This window comes from Talpa europaea (genome assembly GCF_964194135.1).
Source record: "Talpa europaea genome assembly, chromosome: 7".
Lineage (NCBI taxonomy): Eukaryota > Metazoa > Chordata > Mammalia > Eulipotyphla > Talpidae > Talpa > Talpa europaea.
In genome coordinates this window covers 3,048,137-3,070,388 of record NC_140074.1, presented here as the reverse complement: position 1 = coordinate 3,070,388, position 22,252 = coordinate 3,048,137, and the positions used below count along the sequence as shown (strand labels likewise).

Sequence of the window (22,252 nt, the reverse complement as noted above, 5' to 3'; positions counted from 1 at the left end):
GATGACTGGAGGAAGGGAGACCACCCAGGAAGAGACATCTCATGGTTTGAGAGGCAGCGTGGAGGAGGCAAGTATGAGGGAAGCCATAAGTAAGGAAGTGGTGGGGGACTGACCCTGCACAGTAGAGCCCATCAAGACCTCAACTTTCATGCTCAGCAAGCTGGGAGCTGTGGGAGTGTTTAAGTTAAAAGAGGGTCTTGAGCTGACAATAGGGCCTCTCTTACTGCTAGGTGTTGGGTGGTCTGCCAGCTATGGACTCCAGTGCAGTCAACTAGGTAAGAGTCAGTGGTAGAAATGCAAATCTGAACCACAAAGAGATCTCAGGCCACAACCACCAGAATGACTAAAATTAAAAACAGACAAAGCCAAGTGCTGACATACATCTGGAGCAACTGGAACTCTCCTACATTGCTGGGGGCATGCTTGGCAGTTTCTGGTAAAATGAAATATAGATCTACCCTATGACCTAACCATTGCACTTCCAGCTATATACCCAAGAGAAATGAGTGTTTATTTTCACAGAAGCACTGTCTTAAGAATATTTATAGCAGCTCTATCACAATAGACCAACATTACAAACAGCCCAATTGTCCATCCACAGGAGAACAGACGCACACACAGTAATACTAGACAGCAATGAAAAAAGAAGGAAATGACACAAACGATATGGATGCATTGCCTATACAATAATATCAAACAAGGAAACAGACACAAGGGAGTACCTATCCTATGACTGCATTGTTCTGAAGTTCTAGAACCTGCTGAGTGATCTATATAGTAAGAGAAGAGCAGGTCCCTTTGGAGAGGTGTAATGACGAGTAGGGAATATAATGGAAATTCCTGGTGGTGTTTTCACACGTGCAAGCACATAAAATTTATCAAGATATATATTTATTTGGGGCATTTTACTGAATATAAATTATACCTTGAGAAAAAAGACTGGGGGAGAGGGATGGGGTGGGGTGGCTCCTACCCCATGCTACTGTGATAGATGGGCAGCTGGGGGGTCAGAGGCCCTGGAGATGCTTTCTTCTCTCCCTGAACTCACTGCATCAGGGGGCCTGAGTACCCAGTAACACCTGCCACTCTTGCCCCTTCCTGTGCCCCCTGCCCCTTACATTGGGGTGGGGGTAGCTATGGAGTGAGCAGATGCTTGCCTCCACGGAGCCAGGTGGTTTGAGGAAGTGGTTATTTGTTTTCGGACCCAGCCTATTTGTCTGGTGGGGGAGGGGCTGGCAGCATGTATCTTGGGACCAGATTCCTGATTATAACTTCATAACTGGCGCTGGCTATTCAGGAGGCGCTGATATTTATGGAATAAATACGGTGCGATTTATGGCCGTATCTCCCTCTGATGTCCCATCTGATATGCAATTCAATTTCTTTTATTGTTTTTGGGCCCTTGCCATGGAGGAAAATGCATAAATAAATAAATATATGGGCAAATGGCAGCCGGCTGGCCGGGCCGGGGCTGTCAGCCCGCCGTCTCCAGTCCCATATTAGGCCCATCGATCATGCTTATGAAGCCAGAGCCTGTCCCCCAACTGGGATGGGGCGCAGGCGTGCCGGTCACTCCCGGTTACTTAGGGGCCTCTGTTGGCAGGCTGCCCTGCCTGCCCTCTACCTGCTACCGGGCTGGTGGGGTTCCCACTCAGGATCCCGGCCTATGCTGCTCTGCTGCGTGCTTGCAGGGACCGCAGAGGCCCAGCTCTTCTGTGGGTGGAGAACCCCGCAGCACGTGACATGCACCCCTTCCCGCGCTCCAGTGGGAGGTGTGGGCCCAGCACTGAGCCTCCTCTGGCTCTGGAGTCAGCCCACATCCTCAAGCTCCAGCATCAGCACCTCTGAACCCCACAGTCCTGGTAGGTCACCGTCCCGGAGCCTGAGAATGGGTGTGGGCAGCCTTTACCCCAGGGTTGCTTTGACAATGGGGGAGGCCTTGCACACAGTCAGGGTATAGGGCTGTGCCCCACATCTCATGTGGACACCCAGCACCCCATCATTTGGGAACCCTGCAGCACCCCCTCCCCGTGTCCCTAGGGTTTCTGGTTTGAAATCCTCCCACCCTTGGGTGCCCGCAGCCCAGTCTCCCAGTGCTGAGTGGTGCTGAGTCGTACCTGCCCCCGAGGACAACTGTTTGGGGCTCTTGCCACCCCCCCCCCACTTCCAGCTGCCCTTCTTCTGCCTGTTTCCATGGGGCTGCCCTCTGTACCCATCTGTTAGGGCTCCACAGGCCAGGGAGTCTACCCACCCAGCCCCAGCTCTTCTCACACTCACACCCCACACGGTACAACCACATACCACCCGTGGTACACACACCACACATCACATCATACACATTACACATGCCACACACACATATGACACACCACACATGGTACACATGCCACACACACCATACATACCTCCCCCCCACACACAAACACACACACACATCTGAATGGAAGGCTTCCAGCTCCCGGCAGCCTGAGACACAGCGGTTCAGGAAAGGTGACCTGGGAAGAACAGCTCCATTGTGGAGACAACTTCCCTGCTGGAGGGCAGGGCCTTAAGCTGACAAGCCAGGGGCTCGGGAAGGGGTGCAGTGGGGAGGGGTGCTCCAGCAGGGACCTGCTGGCTCAGGGCCCCCAGACACTGGCAGAGGGCATGCTAACAGGCGCGGCCGCTGTGTTCTCCCAAACGTGGTTTGTCCTGAAGCCTGGGGAGGTGAGGGAGGGCAGGGCAGGGGGGCTGCTGAGAGAATGGGGTTCAAATCCCCCTGCCCCCCCAGCATCATAACTTTTGGCTGAGTTGCTTTGCTTCCCCAGCCTCAGTTTCCCCATCTGTAGCCTGGGGCTACTGCCCCTCCCTAATAGCATGGCCCCCAGGTAGAATCTGGATGATTTCGTGGATCAGGTGGTCTGGGCTAGACCTGTCCCAAGGGGTGAGGATGAGGGGTCCGTCTTCCCAGGGTGCGGCCCAGGGGCCCTGTAATCCCCCAGCAGCCCCCTTGCTAGGCCACCTGTGGGGCTACACACGCGCGTGCACGCGCGCACACACACACACACACACACACCCCACCCTTCTTCCCCGTGCCCCGCGCAGCCCCGTGCCCTCCTGGGGGAGGCATGGAGCTGGCAGCCTCTCCATTTATTTTCTAGACTCTCCTGCCTTGGCCTTCAGCATCAGCCCCAGCAGGCGGCATAAATTTCCCGCAGCCAAGCAGAGCCCCATTAGCGCCGGCACCGGGAATGCTAATCGGCTCCCGAGGTCCCAGGCCAAGAATCCCTCCTTTCCCTGACATTTGTAAAGTTCACATTTTCAAAACAAAGCCACATGAAGGGCGAGGGGCACTCGTAGATCACTTCCCTACTTTGGGCTTTCCAGCTCCCGCCTGCCCTCGGCCACCTAGTTTAGACCCCATGGGGCATGTTGGGGCACAGCAGGGACTCTCAGGACTCTTGCCCTCAGGACTGATGATCTGACGGGAGTGAGGTGCCATGAAGTCAGGGGTGGGCATCAGGAGGACTTCTTGAGGTTGCATTGCCCTGAGTCCTGAGGTCTAGAGGAGGAGCTAAGGTAAGAAGAGGTAGAAGAGCATTTCAGGCAGAGGGACTGGCAGGTGCAAAGGTCCTGGGGTAGGAGACCTGGCATGTGTGGAGTCTGGGAGAGGCTGGCAATGAGGCCGGAGTCTTGGGGTCCTTGGAGTTGAAGCTGGAGGGGTCATCTGTCCCAAGGGCAAAGGTAGTCCCTGCTGGGTTGTGCCAGGACCATCAGGGGTCCAACTCAGGTTTGGGGTTTCCGGGCATGGTCTGTGCCGGGTGCTCACAGCACTGACTGAGAACCCCTGCGGTCCCTGGAGTGCAGCCTCCCCCGCCCTGGCTGGATTCCGCTGCTGGCTTGTAATTGCTGTGTCCTTGTCCTCTGCAGAAAGAGCTCGGAAACGAGATTCCTGCTCCAGGACAGCTTCCTGCAGTGGGGACCACTGGCGAGGACCAGTGTCGGCGTCAGGCTGGTCACTCTGCAGGGGACTCTGTGCCCACTTTTACTGCTTTGTGCCCCAAGATACTGCGTACCTAGCCCGTGCCCTTCTCTCTCCCCTCCCACCCCCAGCCAAGCCAGAGCCTATCGGGCCCACCTCACCCTCCCTGGTTCCCACAGAAGCTTCTAGAGCATTTCTGCTTCCAGGCCCACCCCGACATCCCATTCGCCCTGCAGCCACCAGGGAGGACTTTCCCAACCAAACACGCTCAGGTCTCACCTCTGCTGAAGCCTCCTAGCCCCCCTTGGCAGGCTGGGGGTGTCCCCGGCTTCTCAACAGGACATGCTTCCTTGCCTGGCCCTGTCTTGTCCCCTCGGGTTGCCCACCTCTGCCACCCGCCCTGCCTCCCCCCGCCCTGGCACTTCTGCCATGCTTCACACTTTAGTCTGTGAGCCTGTCATGCGCTGCCCCCATTCCTGGGGTGCCCCAGAGGGCAGGGCCCTTAAAGGAACGAAGGCCTGAGTGAGCGCGTGAATACAAGGAGAGCAGAGTGGAGAAGAGCTCAGGCTCGGGCCCAGGTGCGCTGGGGTTTGACCCTAGTCCTGCTGACTAGGGTGGTCTTGGGCAAGGGGCTGCCTGTGGCTGAGCCTCAGTTTCCCTGTCTGTTCTGCGGGGATAATTATAACAACACACACCCGTGCAGGGCACTCAGCCTGGCCCTGCCCCCAGGAAGCCTCTGTGACGGCCGCCTGGTCCTGGGCGAGAGGAGCAGGACGACCCCGGAGCACAGAGGGCTTGCAGCTGGCAGCAGGGTTCTGGGGCTTGGGGTCGCTGCTCCCTAAATTCCCTCTTCCTCGATTTCCCACATGGCACGGGCAGCCCTTCCCATCCTAGGGTGACATCCACCCCGACTGCCCGTCCTGCGATCCAGGTGGAGAAACTGAGGCACCCCAGGGGCTCAGGCCCACGCCAAGCATCAGGGGCAGGGCCCTGCAGCCCAGGCTTGGGGCTGCCCCTCCCTGGCGCTGGTGCCCCCGTGCTCCAACAGCTGTCAGGCCGGATCAGCAGGGCCCTGGCCTCATCTCCCCAGATTTAATTAACAGGCCTTTCATCTCTGTCCTGAAGGAATCTGCTCTCTTCTGTCTTCTTAATTAACGTTCATTACGCAAATCAGAGCAGCTTTCCGCCTCCTTTCTTTGCCTGGAAGGTTTAACCCTTGGTAGGTGGGCTGTGGGGAGAGTCTGCCACTTTCACTGGCAACCCCAAGCTGAAGGCCAGGCTTCTGCAGGGACCCCCTAGGACCCCAGTATAGGCGCAGGCCCCATCAGCCACAGCCCTTCCTCCCACACCGTCTCCAGGCAGCCCCCTAGGATTCCACCCCATCCATCTTCCTAAAGGAAACTGACATGGGCTCTGCTGCTCTGCCAGACCAGGCCCCCTAGGCAGCGGGTCCTCGGGCAATCCCCAAGGAGGCAAGGTCTGTGTGCCAGGTGTGGCCCCTCACCCCCTTGGGTGCCAGCTCCGCTGTGGCCAGGTGTCAGGCAGCAGTTAGGGGTTGGGTCTCACAGCTCTGAGGCCCTTTGCCCCCGGCTTCTGCCTTGCAAAGGCCTGGGTTTCTGGTCGTTTGTGCAGAGGGGCCCCGGCTGCAGGGCACACCCTCCTTCGCTGGGGTCCTGGAGGCTGCTCTGGGAGGTGACTCAGGGCCTGTCTGGGTGAGGGTTGGCAGCGTGCAGGCGCCTTGGCACCCAGGGTCACGGTGACGCAGCTCCCTGCGCTTGTTCGGTGCCTCTCGAGTCTTACAGAAATGTTTGTTGGCCCTCGTCACACAGATTTGGGGGGTTACCCTGAAACTCTGCCGGTGCATAGACACCCCCATGCCTAGGGGTCCACACTTTGGTTCCTGGGGTCTGGGGGCCCCAGCATCCCCCTGCCCCTATCCTGGGAGGACTTGATGGCAGGGATGGGAGAGACCTGATCACCTCCTGCTGTGACGGTGTCCTCCACAGACTGTCGCCTCTCTGGGCCTCAGTTTCCCCATTTATACTCCGTTTCCCCATTTATACAGCCAGTGCTAGCAACTTTATTCTGGTCCCAGCCTCCACGCAACCCCCCCAGACCCCTTCCACACACAAGGGCCACCGAGGTGTCCTCGGCCGCTAGAGGGCAAGATGGGCCAGTCCAGTAATGTGGCCAATGTCGCCACCTCGTGGTGGATCGTGGCTGGACTTGAACAGCTGGATTTGCAGGGTTTGGGGGAACTGGAAATGCAGGGGTGGGCGGGGAGGTAGGGGGGACTCCCCACCGAGGTTGCCAGCCCCAGGACAGTGCCAGCTCTTGCGGGCAGCAGCGGCCCGGTGGTCCCTATTTTCCATCATCATATCATCGCGCAGCCTCTCCAAGGGCCTGGAGGCGCGCCAGCTGCGGCCTTTTTTTTTTTAAGTTATGTAATTATTACTTTTAAAAATTGTGGTGAGACACTGTCCTTTCCTTAGGAGGCTGTGATGGTTAATTTTATGTGCCAACTTGGCTGGGCCAAGGTATCCAGATTGGTCAAACATTCGAGATGTATTCTGTAAAGGTTTTTTTTTTTTTAAGATGAGATTAGTATTCGTGGGGGTGGCCACATCCTCGCAGATGAAGACCTGTGTTTTTAAAAAGACTGCTCTCCCCAGGATAGGGAGGAATTCTCCAGCAGACGGCCTGTGCCCTGGGGCCACACTCTCCCCGCCCTCCAGCCTTCTGGGCCGCGCTGGGGCTCGCAGCCTGCACAGTGGCAGCCCCCCATTCCTTAAAATAAATCCCTGGCTTCTCTATATTTTCATGCATGTGCATCGATGCGGCCACGCATCCCTTAATACAGGGGCGCAGTCCGAAAAATGTGTCCCTGGCTGGTTTTGCGCGGGTGGAGCGGGCGGCCGCCGGCTGTGTGGCGCCCCCTGGCCACCGCCATCGGGCTTCTGCATGGGGCTGGGGTGTCTGAGGCCCATTGATCCCTCGCCCTCTCTGCAGGCGTAAATCCCTGTATGCATTATTAGCACCGCCAGCCAACCTGGAAACTTCTTTGGAGTATAATCCTCTCCTTCCTCAGCAGCCCGCCTCCTCCATCACGTCAGGCAGGACTTGGCTTTAGCTACTGGCATCTGGTCAAGAGGGGAGGGGCCGGCAGAGCCTGGGACCATCTTATGGGGCACCTGGTTCTGCCCTGGGGGGGTGGGGGTGAGCCCCCTTCTAGAGGAAGGGGGCGGGGCTCCTGCTGCATCCCTGGGGTGTAGGCCCCAGGGCAAAGGAGAGTCCAAGTTCTGGAGTGCGTCCGTGTGGACACTCACCCCAGACTCGGTCCCACGCCCCCTCTGGTGGCTGGCCCCCGACTTTGGTTGAGGACACTTTCCAAGGATGAGAAAGCAGTCTTCCGCGGAGTTCTGCTAATCTGGAGATTAGGTCTGGAGCTCATTTTCCGCTCAGTCTGCAGCCACAGGAACCAAGGCTGCTTTACCTGCTGCTAACGAGACTTTGGGGATTTCCAACTTCGCTTTGGAGGTTCCCTTCTCTCTTCAAAGCAGCTGTGGTGCTAACAAGAGCCACTGATTCCACCACCCCTGTCCGCACTATTCCCTGCCCTTGCACCCTGCGTGGAGGACCCCAGCCAGCCACACCCTTCAGCCTGCACCCCGCCAGGTCTGCCAAGGGCCTCAGCAGCCCGCTGTCACTGCAGAAGTCACCGGTGCTCCCCCTGGCTCCCCAGGGACCAGCCACCGGTGTCAGGGACAGTGGCGGTCAGAATCAGAGGCTCCCCAGGACTTCCCCAGACCCTCTGCTTCTGCCTTAGAGGTCTGAGTGCCTAATTGGGCTTAGTGGGTCCCTTACTTTCCCAAAAATATTAAATATTCCATTTTATTGGGGGAAGGGCAGACTGCAGAATTATTCTTTTTTTAGAAAAATTTATTTATTTATGCATACAAGAACTGGGGTGTAGGCCAGAGGGGTGGGGGGTGGTGAGAAGATTCACCAGAGACAGAGTGGGGAGCAGAGCAGGTAGATCTACTGAAATACACTGCTGAGGGGAGCAGCGGGGAGACAGGAGAGGTCTGCTGCGGTCTGTGGGTAGCTCCCTGGCCAGGGATGGGCCTCAGGCTGCAGTGGCTGGTGACAGCTTGATAGTGCTGAGACTTTAACCCCTGCGCCACCAGGGAGGCCCTGCAGAATTATTCTTAAAAGGGACAGCATTTCAGCTCTGCAAGATGAAAAGCGATGTGGATGTGGACAGTGGTGGCCACTAGCCCTGCAGGCCACTGAGCTCCGCTGACCTGTACACTTAAAGATCCTCAGATGGTGAATTGATGCTTTGCCTATCTTACCAGGTGAGAAAAAAAATATGTCTTTATAATATTGAAGATAAAATATATTGATTAAAAAAATGCCATATGAAAAAGTTTTCTTTGACCAAAAAGTGCATTTTCTCCTGATTTTAAAAAGAAATTAAACAATTTTCATGGGCGCCTAGAAGAACTAGGAACCTCAGTGGACCCTCTGCTCTGTTCCTTCTGTATCTTCTTTTTTTCTTTCTTTCTTTTATAGAGGCATGTTTTTTTTTTAAATTTTATTTGTTTGTTTGTTTGTTTTGTTTATACATGCACTGGGTAGAGTCAGAAGCGCGGGAGGGTGAGAGAATTCACCAGAGCCAGAGCGGGGAGCAGAGCAGGCAGAAGGACCGAAGGACACTGCTGAGGGGAGCAGCGGGCGGCAGGAGAGGTCTGCGCGCCATGTGGGACCCTCCTCCGGTGGCCGGGGAGCAGCCGGGGATCGAACCGGCGCCGCAGAGGCTGCGGGCAGCTTCGCAACCCAGCGCTCAACCGCTGCGCCACCAGGGGAGGCCCTGACCCTTCTGTATCTTGTGGACGATTTGGCCCTGGTGGGGTGCAGGGCCCCAAAAAGGAGATCTGGGTGGGGCACCAAGAGCCACCCACCTAGCCAGACAGCCAAGAAAACATGCATGAAGTCCCGGGGACACTCCAGAACCACTGGGCATGGCTTAACATTGGAGTATTAACGAGGGAAAAACCTATATATTTAAATATCTGGAATTCCAGAAATAGAGGTGTTGGTCTCTGCAGGGTTTGCAGCTGTCCATGAGCTCTGCGGCTTCCTTCATCGAGGTATCACGCGTGTTGGTTCAGCTCACGCTAGGTGTGCTGTCGTGACCTCGCTGGGACGAAGGGGGCCCCTCGGAAGCACCACCACTGTCACTGATTGTGCTCTGTCCCCTCCTCAGCCGTCTCATCAAAGCGCCTATGGATCCTAAGAGCCATTCAGTGGACTCTTCGGTTTTCTAGATGCACCTTCGGGTCAGGGTAAAGTATTCCTCGTTATACTCTGCATTTTTCTTGTCTTATCACACTCGCTAGAACTTCCAAGGTGCAGCACCGGGGTGATCCCCCGCGGACTCACGCCACCTGGATCTGTGCTGGGACGTGCTGTGCTAGCCCGGGGTCAGCTCAGCAGTCCTCTCCTGGACCACACTGTAACTACCTTCAGCTCGCCTGGCCAGTAACCGCGATCAATCCAGTTCCTCAAAGTGACTCCTCTCCCCTCATTTTGCGCTTTATCTTAATGGAAGTGCCAAAGCAGCTGAGCGAGTTGGCTCCTGCATTCCCTCGGGATTTCTGGAAGGGCCGCTGGATTCTGTCAAGCATCCCCTCGCGTCTGGCCCCAGAACCCGGCTTCCTGCTCTGGGTGCTGGTGTTCGTGGACGGCGCGTGGAGGGGCGCAGCTGCCGGGAGCGGGCCGGGAAGACGCTGCGGGGTGAGTCTGCGAGAACCGGGTATCCGGGGTCACCGAGAGCGGGTGGGGGGTCTTTGCTTCGAGAGCAGGAGCTCTTGACGCGTTAACAGAGGGGTGTGAGCGCGATTCTGCGCCCGCCCGGGCCTGCCTGGGGACCCTGATCCGGACCGGAACAGCAGGTGAAGACCCAGGTGTCCTTTGTCTCTCCGGACTGTGTCACTATCCATTTTACAGACGAACTGGGGTCCCTGCCCCGCCCCCCGCCCCCCCCGGGCCCCGCCTCCCGCCCCATCCGCAGACCCGCATTCCGCGCGCAGGGACGAGGCAGCGGGCGCCTCCGGAGCGGGCACTCCCGGGCACTCCCGGGCACGTCCAGCAGGTGGGGGCCCGCGCGCAGGGACGGAGCGGTCAGGGCGCTGCGGACCTTCCGTCCCTCCCCGCTCCGCCCTGCCCACCCCCGGTGGACCCGCCCGCCCGCCCGTGGCGAGAGGCGGGCCCTGGAGCCCGCGCGGAGCGCGCCCGGAGCCGCGGGCAGAAGCGGGGCGCACGCCGGGCGCGCAGCCGTCGGGGCCCGGGACATGGCGGGCGCGGCGCTCCGGCGGGGCCTGGAGCTGCGAGCGCTGCCCGCGCTGCTGCTGCTGCTCCCCGCGCTGCGGGCGCCGCGGGCGGCGGGCACCGGCATGGGCGCCTGCTACGACGGCGCGGGGCGCGCGCAGCGCTGCCTGCCCGAGTTCGAGAACGCGGCGTTCGGCCGGCGCGTGCAGGCCTCGCACACGTGCGGCGCCCCGCCCGAGGACTTCTGCCCGCACGTGGGCGCGCCGGGCGCGGGGGCGCAGTGCCAGCGCTGCGACGCCCAAGACCCCCGGCGCCACCACAACGCCTCCTACCTCACCGACTTCCACAGCCAGGACGAGAGCACCTGGTGGCAGAGCCCGTCCATGGCCTTCGGCGTGCAGTACCCCACCTCGGTCAACCTCACCCTCCGCCTGGGTAAGCGCCCGGCCTGGCCAGAGGCGGGAGCCCGCAGGCGCCCTGATGGCTGGGGGACCCGGAATGCAGGGGTGGGGCTCGGGGACGGGAAGGGGCCCCGCATAGCTGGAGGGTGCTCGGCTGCGGGCCACTGGGCAGGAGCACCGGGCAGCAGGGAGGTGCCCTGTAATGCTGGGCCACGGCGTGAGCTTTCTCCCCCCTAGGCAGGGGTTCCTGAGGGTGGGTCATCTGGTGGACTCCAGGGGCTCAGGGAACCCCTGAGGCCGTGGGCAGGCAAGGGTGTGCCCCAGGGTGGGAGCCAAGGCTGCATTCCCGGAGGGCTTAGCCTCTGAGAGGGCGGGCTGCTGGGCGGGTGGCTGGACCGGATGGCGGAGGCCCTGGGCGTGCCCAACCCCCCTGCACCTAAACCCATCCAAGGGCAGGGCCGGGCACCCTTAGGTCCCTGAGAATCAGGACCCAGCCCTTTACTCTCTGCCCCTCTGAGTCCTGCCATGCCTGCCTCTTTGCACCCCAGATGTGCCAGGCACAGGGCTCAGCATTTCTCTGTGACTCCACAGTCCTTACAGGGAGGGGTGTCCCCCCCAACATCCTTCCTTGTCAGTGGCTTCCCAATCTCCCCCAGCTTTGAAAACTCAAGAGAATTTTTATAACTCATTTTGGCTGCTGAGCCTGACCTGAGGCTATTTACAGACACTGTTTATCCTGCTCAGAGTGAATGTTCGTGCATTGTGCTGCTAAAATCTCATCTGAGCGATAAGCCTGCAGCCCCAGCCCAGCTGGGGTGTTATCGTCAGACCAGGTAGGACTTTCTAAACGGAGAAGCACAGGATGCCAGCACATCTGGAGCCCAACAACGTAGATAAGGGGTTATAGGACCATGTCCCCATTTTTCAGATGGAACATGGCAGCTCAGAGAACTTAAGCGTTTGGCCGGAAGCACATGCTGCGGGTGCCAGCCTGGGTGTGAGCCTCTGTGTCATCCAGGACCAGAGCCTGCAGTCCTTGCCGTGGCCCGCCCACCAGCGGGGTGGGCTGTCCCTCCCCCTGGGTGACAGCGCCTTGGAGAAGGCTGGCAAATGGTGATGCAGTGGGGGGGGGCGCACTGGGCCCTCAGCAGAGCAGACCCGCCCACTACGCCCCAGGAAGCTCAGTTCCTGGGCCTCGTCACCTTCACTCCGGGACCTTCTGTCAGGCAGGGTCTCTACCCAGGCGGGGACAGGAAACCAGGGGGAGGGAGGCTGGGGAAGCTGGCTGGCTGGGGCTGGCAGGACCCCAAGGCCACAGGAGAAGGAATCTGGGGTTGGGTGGGAGTTGTGGGGAGACTTGCTGCTTCATGACAGGGGGTGCCGGTCTGGCTGATGGGTTACATGTGTCGGTGGAACGCAGGCCAGGAGTTCAGCCCAGGCACAGGCTAGGTGGGAGGTGGTGGGGGAAGCACCCCAGGTTTGGTTTTGGGGGCAGTGCCCATTCACCCAGCGCTTGTTGTGGGGCCCTTGCTTCTGCTGGGTGGCCTCATTGGACCCTCGGTCAGCCTCACTCTCCATCTAGAACCTTCTGAAGCAGGGCAGTTTTCATCCCTCCAAAGCCAGGGAACGGGGGGCTCTGAGCTCCCCAGCCATGAGTGTGGCCTGAGACCACACACACACCCCCTGATGTGGCTCCCCCTGGCTCGGCGCCTTTCCACTAGGTGGTGGCACCACAAACACTGGAAGTGATTGTGCAGTGATTGAAGAGTGAATGAATGAATGAATGGATGGATGGATGGGTGGGTGGGTGGGTGGGTGAGTGGGTGGGTGGGTGGCGATGCCACTGCCGCCTCCATCATGTGCTTCCGGCCCAGCTCAGGGGTCTCTGGCCTGCTCTGGGGCAGACGTCGTGGGCCTTGGCCCCCGGTCAGGCACAGACCCCCCAGACAGTGTCGTCACCCCGCCGCAGCGCCCCACCCTGTGAGTGGGATAGGGGTTGCCCCCACCCAGGGTGTGCAGGTTCCTTGCTGGCACCGTCTCCCGTGTGACCCGAATCGCTCTGCAGCGGCCCAGGGCTGAGGCTCCCCTCGGGTGGACTCTGCCGCGGGGATTGTGAAATGCGGCTGCGGCTTCCGGACACCCTGACCCTGCTTACGCACCAGGGGCGCAGGGAACCGCACACCCTTGACCTGGCGCATTCTGGGATCCATGCAACTTTGGTTGGCTCCACGCTGAGCCTCGCATTGCACAAGAGCGGGGGCAGGAGAGGCCTCGGGGTGTTACGGTGTCCAGTGGTGCCAGACCTGCAGACGCAGTGGGCCAGGGAGCTTCTTGGTCCTCAGGCCACCTCTGCTGGCCCAGCCCCCTCTCCTGGACCCGGCTCCGCTTCTGTGGCAGGGATGACGGCTGGCGGTTCTGGCCTGGGATCTCCTGAGGGATGGGGTGAGGGGCAGGGCAAGGCAAGGCAGCGGTCAGCCTGGGAGGGAGGGCGCTGCTTTCCCAGCCCCCCGCAAGCTCGCAGACATCTGTTCCAAATCCCCGAGTCGCTAGGCCGAGCCTTCCTGTCTGGGATGAAAGGCAGTGGCAATCCAGCAGCTCCCAGCCCCCCTGAGGCCCAGGGGAGAGGTGGCCTGGTGGCGGGGGGGCTGGGGGAGCAGGTGGAGGGTCATCAGGGACGAGAGGCAATGACAGGGGTGTCCATGGGTTGAGTCCCACTGGGGGCACCCAACCTCGCAGTTTGTTCTTTTTTGGAGCAGGAGACAGGAGACCCTGAGGATGAAACCTCTTGCTCAGGGTCACCCGGCCAATAAAGGGGACCCTGGGGCCCTCCCCAAACTGCCCTTCGTGTGGGATGCCCAGTGTCCGGGTCAGGTCTGCTCACGCCTTGGCTCCTCGCCCAGGGAGGGGACCGTCCCTGCCTGCCTGGACAGTTTGGGGATTTTGAAATACTTCTAGAAGCACAGAAGGACCCCGAGTCCCTGAGAGGACAGTCTGAGCCTGCTGACCGGGGGGAGTTGCAGGCCCCAGCCTCACCCCTCCACTGCGCGTGCGCGCACACAAACACACACACACACACACACACGCGCGCGCGCGCGCGCACACGCGCACGCGGCCCGTCACACCACCACGGGTGTCGCACCAGATCCTGTCCCTCCCTCTTAAAACCCTCCGTGTCTTCCCTTCATTCCTCGAACTAAATGACGCCCCCTCCCACCACCCCACGTAGCGTGGCTCCTAGGGCACCCACCTCTGCCCCGTCACCCCGCTCCTGCCCCCCGGGCCTGCTCCTCGCCACGGCATCGCGGTGGCGCTGCTGTCCCTTTGGCTGAAGGGCGGTGGGCAGTGGCAGGAAACCCAGGGTCCTCCCACCAGGGACAGCACGCGGGGGACGTCCAGCCTGCCCTGGGACCCCGCGGGCTGGGCGGTAGAGTGGGGGCACGAGAAGACAGGAGGGCCTGGCCAGCCCGGGGAGGGGGCTGGATGTTGGGGGGCTCCTGCAGCCCCCGGGAGCCCCACGCCAGCTGGGACCCCGAGCTCCGGCTCCGCTGTGTCTTCCTGCTGAGTGGGCGGCTGTGTTTGCGTTGGCCGGGCGGGCGCTGGGGGCCAAGTCCTCCTTCCTTCTCCCTGGGGTTTCTGGTGGGAACGCCAGGCCCCCTGAGGGTCAGGGGTCAAGGCAGCAGCCCGGTGAGCCCCCACCCCAGCAGCCGCCCCGCACCACCCTGGGGCCCTGGACGCCTCACCCTTCTAGGGTTCCCAGGACCCACCCAGCAGAGGCAGGAGCAGGAAGTTGCAAATGCCATGAAGGATGCGGACAGTCCCCGGTCTCGGGGTCACCCCGCCTCCCCCACAGCAGCCCTCCACCAGCCTCCAGATGGCCCCACCCACCCCCACAGCAACCCCCAGTCTTCTGATGGCCCCACCCACCTCCACAGCAGCCTCCAGTCTCCCAATGGCCCTGTCCACCCCCACAGCAGCACTGCCCTCACAGGGCTAGGACAGACTGGCATCCAGTCTCTGCTCGTGCTGTGGCTGGTGCCATCACCACTGCCCACATGCTCTCATAAACCCAGCAACTGCGTGCCCACTGTGGGCTCCCGCTCAACTTAGAGGTGGCCCCCTCCCAGAGGCCACCCCTCCCGTCTCCCAGGATCTGGAGGGGGCCTGTCTGTGTTCTTTCGCCCCCTCCCCCGCCCCATGGTAGCCGCTGCAGCCCTGTGCCTACCGCTGCAGAGTTGCCTGGGAGAGAGCCTGTTTTGACAGCTGTACCCCGGCGCCCGCCGGCCCCCTCAGGTGCCTGGTGGAGGATGGTCGGGAGAGTGCGTGGGGAAGTAGCTAAGGTTTGCTTGTGTGTGTGCTGCGGGCCTGGGGCGCCCCTAAGGGCTTTGCAGGCGTATACTCACTAGGCCCGGCTAGTGTTATGTGCATTTGCAGATGGGGAAACTGAGGCACCACATCCCAGTCATTTGTCCAGTCGACCTGAGGGAGGTTCCATAGCTGCCCGAGGTCACAGAGCTAAGTGGTGGGGCTGGGCTGGGAGGCCCCGCACCTCCCGACTGCACGAGGGAGGAAGGGACGAGCCCGCGGAACACCCTGCAGCCTTCCGGAAACACCAGGCCCTACGCCGTGGCTTTCTCCTGGAACGGCGCTGGGATTCGAGGTGTGCTGCTCCCCTCACCAGTCCGCCGCCTGGGCCCAGACCTGGTGGCTCAGGCAGAGCAGCTTCACCCCGGGAGGCCCCGCATTGCTGGTGGTGTTGTTTGCGGCAGCCAAAGGCGGGAGCTGCCCTCTGATGAGCCAATAAGCAAAACATGATGGAAACACACAGCGGAAAACGATTCAGCCTTAGAGAGGAAGGCGCGTGGCCCCCGCATGGGGAGCCATGATGCTGGGCATAGGCAGTCCCGGGGGCCAGATGCCCGATGCTGTGTGTCTGAGCGACCTGGGGAGCCCCGTCTTGTGGAGCCCTAGAGGAGAATGGTGGTGTTGGGATGGGGAGCTGTCGTTAATGGGGAAGACAGAAAGTTCTGGAGAAAGTGGCGCTGCACAGCCATGAGAATGCGCTTCCTACAGTGAAGTGGACACGTCAAAATGGTCACGACGGCCACTTGACTGTCTACCTAAACACCAAAGCCGTGTCCTTCCCCTGCCCACCCCACCCGCCTCTCCACGCACCGAAGAAACCACAGTCTCCCCGCCTGCAGCATTCACCGGGCCACTAGCTCAATCTCCGGGTTACCTTCCAGTCCGGCCTCCCCCGCAGCCCTCAGCCGGCCCCTGATATCTTGCGGTGGTCCTGGGCGCCCCGCCACCTCCCTTTGCCAACTTAGTTTGTGTGCTTGAGGCACATCAGTCCAAACCGGGCCTCAGAACTGTTCCTAACACAAAGTCCTGGGCTGCACCCAACCAGACAAACCTGCTTGCTCCCCCGGGCTGGACAAGGAGCTCGACACTCTTGAGCCCTGTTTGGGGGTTAGATTCTTGGTCCAAAGACGAGGAAACAGCAATGGGCCAAGGCCTGACTCGCCGGGATCTCCTGGTGCCTGGCACTGTGGCCTTGAGGGGTGCCCAGCTCATCGCGAGGGCTTCCGGAGCCCCAACTGGCCTAGAGCTGGGTGGGAAAGGAAGGCAGGAACAGTCGGTGGGCCCGAACAGGGGCCTCTCTGTGACACCCCACCCTGCGGGCTGAGAGCAGCTCCCCCACCTGCTTGTAGTGCCCATGGCGGGCAGGGCAGCCTCCCCTGTGTGTTCCCAGCTCAAACCCCCCCACCTCCACCCCCTCCGGGCCTGCCCCTCCCCTGCCACTGTTCCCAGATGGCTCCAATTAAAGGGCTTTGTTTTGTTTCCATTTTCCCAAAATAAGCCTCTTAGTTCTGAACTCATTCTGCTTGGTCAGTCGGTGCCGGATGTGGGCCGGCTCGGTTGTGACACTCCTAGTGTCATTCCTGACGGCCTTTATGTCCCAGCTGGTCGGAGAGGACACAGCTTGGTATTCCTGGTGCCAACTTGGCGGCCTCTGCCATCTCCGTGGGACCAGCACCCGCTTCCTGGGCAGCCCCTTCTCTCCAGGCTCCACAGAGCCCTGAACGAGTGTAGCCAGGTTCAGGACAGGGGCTTTGGGGGCTCAGGAGCCGGCGGTTCTGTGGACACTGCTGTTTGCTGTGTGATGCTGGGCGCGTCCCCTTCTCGAGCCTGAGTCTCAGGTTCTTTGTAACACGAACAACCAGTGTGTAAAGTGCTTAGCAAGATGCCAGCACGTAGTAGGTGCTCAGTAAATGCTGACTGTTGTCAAACAGCCTCATTCATGGCTCCTGACTTGTATAGACACTTGTGACAGTGTCCACTGTGTTGTCAGACTTGGGTGTCTCAGGTCACTCACTGGATTATAAACTCCTGGAGGGTACAAATCATCTTTACTCGTCTTTACTTGCGCATTCAGCAGGCATTTATTGAGCAACTACTGTGTGCCGGAGTCTGTGCTCGTTTTAAGGATTTGCAACCCTGTTCCAAGGGGGTCACACACTAGTGGGAGAGGTGGTCAGGTCTTTACAGAACAGGACACGGGAGGCTCAGGAGGCTTGGGGACACCGAGACCCGGGCCCTCAGGATGAGTAGTCATCAGGCAGGAAGGTGGAGGGAGGGATGTTCCATTCCTGAACCTCATTGGCCCCTGGAACTTGCAAGGGTCTGGGCTGAGGCTGCAAATTTAATCCTTGCCGCTGTTTAGGAGATCTGGGGGCCGTTCCTTCCTTAGCTTCCAGGTTGCCTTCGGCAGAAACCTTTTCATCACAGAGCGGGGATTAAGTTGCTTTCTTAGCCCTTCTAATTAACTCTTATAACAAAAAGTCCCTGCCGCGTCTCTCTGATGTTCCTGTGTCTCCTCTCACCTCCCGCCTTGGCAAGGAAGAGGAAAAGCTGCCATGTCTCCTAGCGCGTGATGTTGCTCGTTTGCATGAAGTCCCAGTGACAGCCTTTTTCCGATCATGCTTCTAGCTGCCAGCTACCTTTTAAGTGGCTCCAAGCTCCCCTCCCGCGAGGTGTCTGGCTGCTAGATGTTTACGGAGTCTGGACGGGCGGACCCGCTGCGGCCTCCGCACAGCAGCCTTCCGTGAATGTGCATCTGGAGATGGTCCCTGCCCGCTTCCGAGGCCTGGAGCCTGCGCGGCACCGAGGCCGCCCCCGGGCCGCCCCCAGCCCCGATTCCATTTGCCACACATGCTTTCTTTTAAGAGACTTGGCATTACAGTGCCAAGCTGTGCTGCAGCGTAACTTTGAAAAACATCTTAAAACAGAACATGGCAAGGCGGTTGCTTTTCAATTTTTTTAAAAGAAAAATCTGTTTTCTCCAGTTTTTAAATTAGAACAAGCTTTGTGAGAGAACATTGGGGGAATATAGGCCCATCGAAAGGGGAAGGGAAGCCGCTGCCAGTCCTCGCCCTGGGGACAACCTGGCTCGTCCCCCCGCTGGATGCTTCTCTGTGTCTTCTTCGGGATTTTTCAGTCTAATCCGATCCTGCCTGTATCATCTCGCGTCTTTTGTTTTCACTCAGCTCTCGCACTGGAGCCTCCCTGGGTGCTACAGATGGATTGTCAGCTATTTGAATGGCTTTGATCATCGTGTGAATTTATGTCCTGAGTTTGTTGAACTTTTCCAGTTTTTTCCTTATTGTAAAAAAATGCCTGATGAATGTTTTCGTGCATCGGTTCCTTTTCTTGTTTGAATTCCCAGAAGGGGGGAGCTTTTACCAAGGGCCTGGGATATTTTTACGACTCTCCATCCATGTCGCCAAACTGCCCTCCCGAAGGGCTTATGTATTTCTTTCCCCAGACTTTCTTTTATTGTGGTATAAACCACATGCAACGTAAAATTGACCACCCTAACCACTGTTGAGTACACAGTGGGCCGTTATTAAGTATATTCGTGTCGTTGGGCGATCACCCCCGCTGCCCGTGCACAGAGCTTTCACATCTCCCCAAATGAAACTGTCCCCATTAAACACTAACTCCCCCTCCCCCCGTCCGGGTCCCCACCCTTCCACCGTCTCCATGAATGTGGCTGTTCTAGATGCCTCACGTAAGTGGAATCACACAGTACTTGTCTTTTTGTGACTGACTTACTCATTTTACACCATGTCTTCCAGGCGCGTCCACGTGGTGGTGTGTGTCAGAATTTCTTTCCTTTTTTAAGGCCGAGTACTATTGCACTGTGTCTATTCCACTGTGATGTTTCTTCATCCTCTGTTGATGGGCACTTGGGTTGCTTCCATCTCTTGGCTATTATAAACAAACCTGCTGTGAACACGAGCGTGCAAATCTCTCTTCCACACCCCGTTTTCAGTGCTTCAGGTTTGTGCCAGAAGTGGAACGGTTGGCTCATGTGGTCATTCTATTTCTTCATTTTCTCAGGAGTGGCCAACTTAGTTTCCATAGTGCATGCTCCATTTTGCATTCCCACAACCAGGGCCACAAGGGTTCCAATTTCTCTACATCCTCACCAACACTGGTTATTGTCTGCGTATAAAAATAGCCATCCCAACGAGCGTGGAGTCCAGCGTTTGATATATTTGTAAGAGCATTATGGAAATGTAATTTGCCATAGACTTTAGCCACTGGAAGTGTGCAGTTGAGTGTCTTTTTGTATATCCATGGAGTTGTACACCCATCACCACAGTCCATTTTTGAAGATTGTTCTCATCCCCATAAGAAATCCTGTACCCATTAGCAGCGATCCCCCAGTCTCCACTCCCACCCACTTCCCCGACAACACTAATCTACTTTGTCTCTATAGATTTGACTATTCAGAACTTCATAGAAATCGAATCATAAATATGTGATCTTTTGTGATTAGCTTCTTTCCTTTATCATAATGTCTTCAAGCTTCATCCACATGGCAGCTTGTATCAGTACTTCATTCCCTTTTTAACCATCACATAATATTCCATCATACAATCTGCCACATTTTATTTATTCATCAGTTGACAAACATGGGAGTCATTTCCACTCATGTCTCTTGGATTTCCTCCAAGGAGTACAATTATGGGGTCCTGTGGTAACTCTGCGTTCAGCCTTTTGAGGACCTGCCAGCCCGTTTTCCAGAGCAGCTGCACATTGTAATCCCCCACCCCCAGCCGAGGAGGAGGGTTCCGACTTCTCTACATCCTTGCCAGCGCTTGCTGTTTCCTGTCTTTTTTATTATATCCATCTTAGGGAGGGAAGCTGTATCGCCTGTGGTTTTGGCTCACATTCCCCTGGTGGCCATGATGCTGCTCCTCTTTCAAGCGCTCAGTGACCAGTCACCTCTCTTCTTTGGAATAATGTCTATTCAGATCTTTTGCCCATTTTTAAACTGGATTATTTGTCTTTTTTTATTGTTGACTTGTGAGATTCTCTGTGTAGTCTAGACACAAGTCCCTTATCAGATATATGGCTTGCAGATATTTTCTCTGATTTGATGGATTGAGGTTTCATTTTCTCAGTGGTGTCTTTGGAAGCACAGAAGCAGGTGGGGGCCCAAAGCTGGAAGACCCCCGTCACCTCAGCAGCATGTGAGAGGGGAGAGGGGCTTCCAAAGTAACAGGAATGACCAGTGACCCCAGAAATATGGCAGAGCAGGGTCCCCTGGCCCTGGTCACTGGGGGCTGTTAGTGAGGTGGCTTTGAAGGGTTCTCTTGAGTGGCGCGGGGTTAAGTTGGGAGATGAAGCTGTGGGTCCAGCAGATAAAGCTACTCTTAAGCAATCCAGATCGGAAAAAATGTTAGAAGTGGGAGGAATAGAAAGGCCCAGGGAAGTTGTGTTAGGAGTAGGGGTGCTTAGAGTAGGATGGCTGCAGACCCCAGGGGTATGGAGTCACTGGGAGGGCATGAGGCACTGGTGGGAGTGTCAGTTTCGTTGGGGTATAGCAAAAGAAATAACTTTCTAAGAGCAGAGTGTAGAGCAATAAGCGACATCCCACTGCTGGAGACACTGGAGCGCAGAGCAAGTGCTGCCGGCCAGTGCTGCCACTCAGGGTGGCAAGTGAGTGCTGCTGGTCAGTGCTACCGGTCAGGGTGCTAAGCTCAGGTTCCTGTGCAGGGAGGCACCTGGCCGGGCAAGGGCTGGCACATCCCGCAAGCCCCTGGCACCGTCACCTCCGTGCCGGGCAGGCATCACAGATGGGTGCTGCACCCCCGCCACTGCACACCAGACAGCCTCATCGATGCATCCCAGATGGTGGACGAGCCTCTGGGGCCGGGATCGCAGCCCCCCCACACCCCCCCCCGTCCCTTCTGTAACAAGGGTGCGTGTCTTCCCGCTGCAGGGAAAGCCTACGAGATCACCTACGTGAGGCTGAAGTTCCACACCAGCCGCCCCGAGAGCTTCGCCATCTACAAGCGCAGCCGCGAGGGCGGCCCGTGGGAGCCCTACCAGTACTACAGCGCCTCCTGCTGGAAGACCTACGGCAGGCCCGAGGGCCAGCACCTGCGGCCGGGGGATGACGAGCGCGTGGCCTTGTGCACCTCGGAGTTCAGTGACATCTCCCCGCTGAGCGGGGGCAACGTGGCCTTCTCCACCCTGGAGGGCCGGCCCAGCGCCTACAACTTCGAGGGGAGCCCTGTGCTTCAGGTCACAGGGGAGCGGGACTAGGGCGGGGTGGCTGGCTGTGGGCGGGACCCCAGGCAGGGGGACCACAAGGAACTAGTGTCAGGCTGCAGGGCTGCTACCCTGGCCACACGTGGGCCGCAGATCAGAGATCCAGGGTGGCCAGTGCGGCACTGGGCACGTGAAGGGGCTCGTTCCCGCTCCGCAGAGAGGGGTCCTGGGAGCTGGCCACCCTCATCCTTGCAGCAGGGAGAGCAGCGGGCCCGTGGCCAGCTCCACCCCCACACCCCTGCCCCGTGTGTCCCAGGGGGTCCCCTCAGGTTTGTGACCGTCATGGTCTCACATCCATGCATATCCACGCTCCGGAGTGGCAGTCACCACTGGCCCGTAGGCTGGGTACCCCGCCTACCGCTCCTGGGCACTGGACAGCCCCCTTGTCCACTTCACTGGGCACAACAGGCCTCTGCGGAGTAGAACCAGTGTCTCCCTCCCACGGCTTTCCAAGCGTCTCCCGAGCCTGTCTAGGGTAGGGAGGGGCCAGGCTTGGAAACCTGTTTGTTCCTGGGGGGCACTGTTGTCCAAAAAGCAATGTGCCCAGCACGGTGAGACGTGTCGTGTGCTGCCTGGGGGTCCCGGAGACCACCCGCAGGTTCAGCCATTCCCTAGGAGGACTCACCGAAGTCAGAAAAGCAGCTGTGCCCCCGGTGACGATCTAAGATGGTGAGAGGAGACGGGCGGGACCGGCAGGGGGGAGCGCATGGGGCAGGGTCCAGGGAGACCAGGCGCAGGCCCCAGCCGTTCTGTCCCAGGAGCCGTGCAGACGGCGCTGGGTGTCCCAGCAACCATGTGTAACCACACACACCACGCGTGCCAGCCAGCGAAGGTCCCTGCACTCGGAGTCCGGGGTTTGGATGGGAGGCCGGCCATGTAGACACAGCTGATGGCCCACATGGCTGGCTGTGGCCTCCAGTTCCTCCGTGCG

The 22,252-nt window shown here is 58.8% G+C and overlaps 1 protein-coding gene across 1 annotated transcript in view; it reads left to right on the top strand.

The window, feature by feature from the left end:
* Nucleotides 1–10,317: 10,317 nt before the first annotated feature.
* Nucleotides 10,318–22,252, top strand: part of LAMC3 (laminin subunit gamma 3) — a gene marked incomplete at both ends in the record, with an annotated part of 45,259 nt that continues 33,324 nt past the window's right edge. The window contains 2 exons of the mRNA XM_084236298.1: nt 10,318–10,729; nt 20,990–21,294. Coding sequence (XP_084092424.1) covers nt 10,318–10,729; nt 20,990–21,294 — 717 coding nt within the window. The remainder of the gene's footprint in view (nt 10,730–20,989; nt 21,295–22,252) is intronic.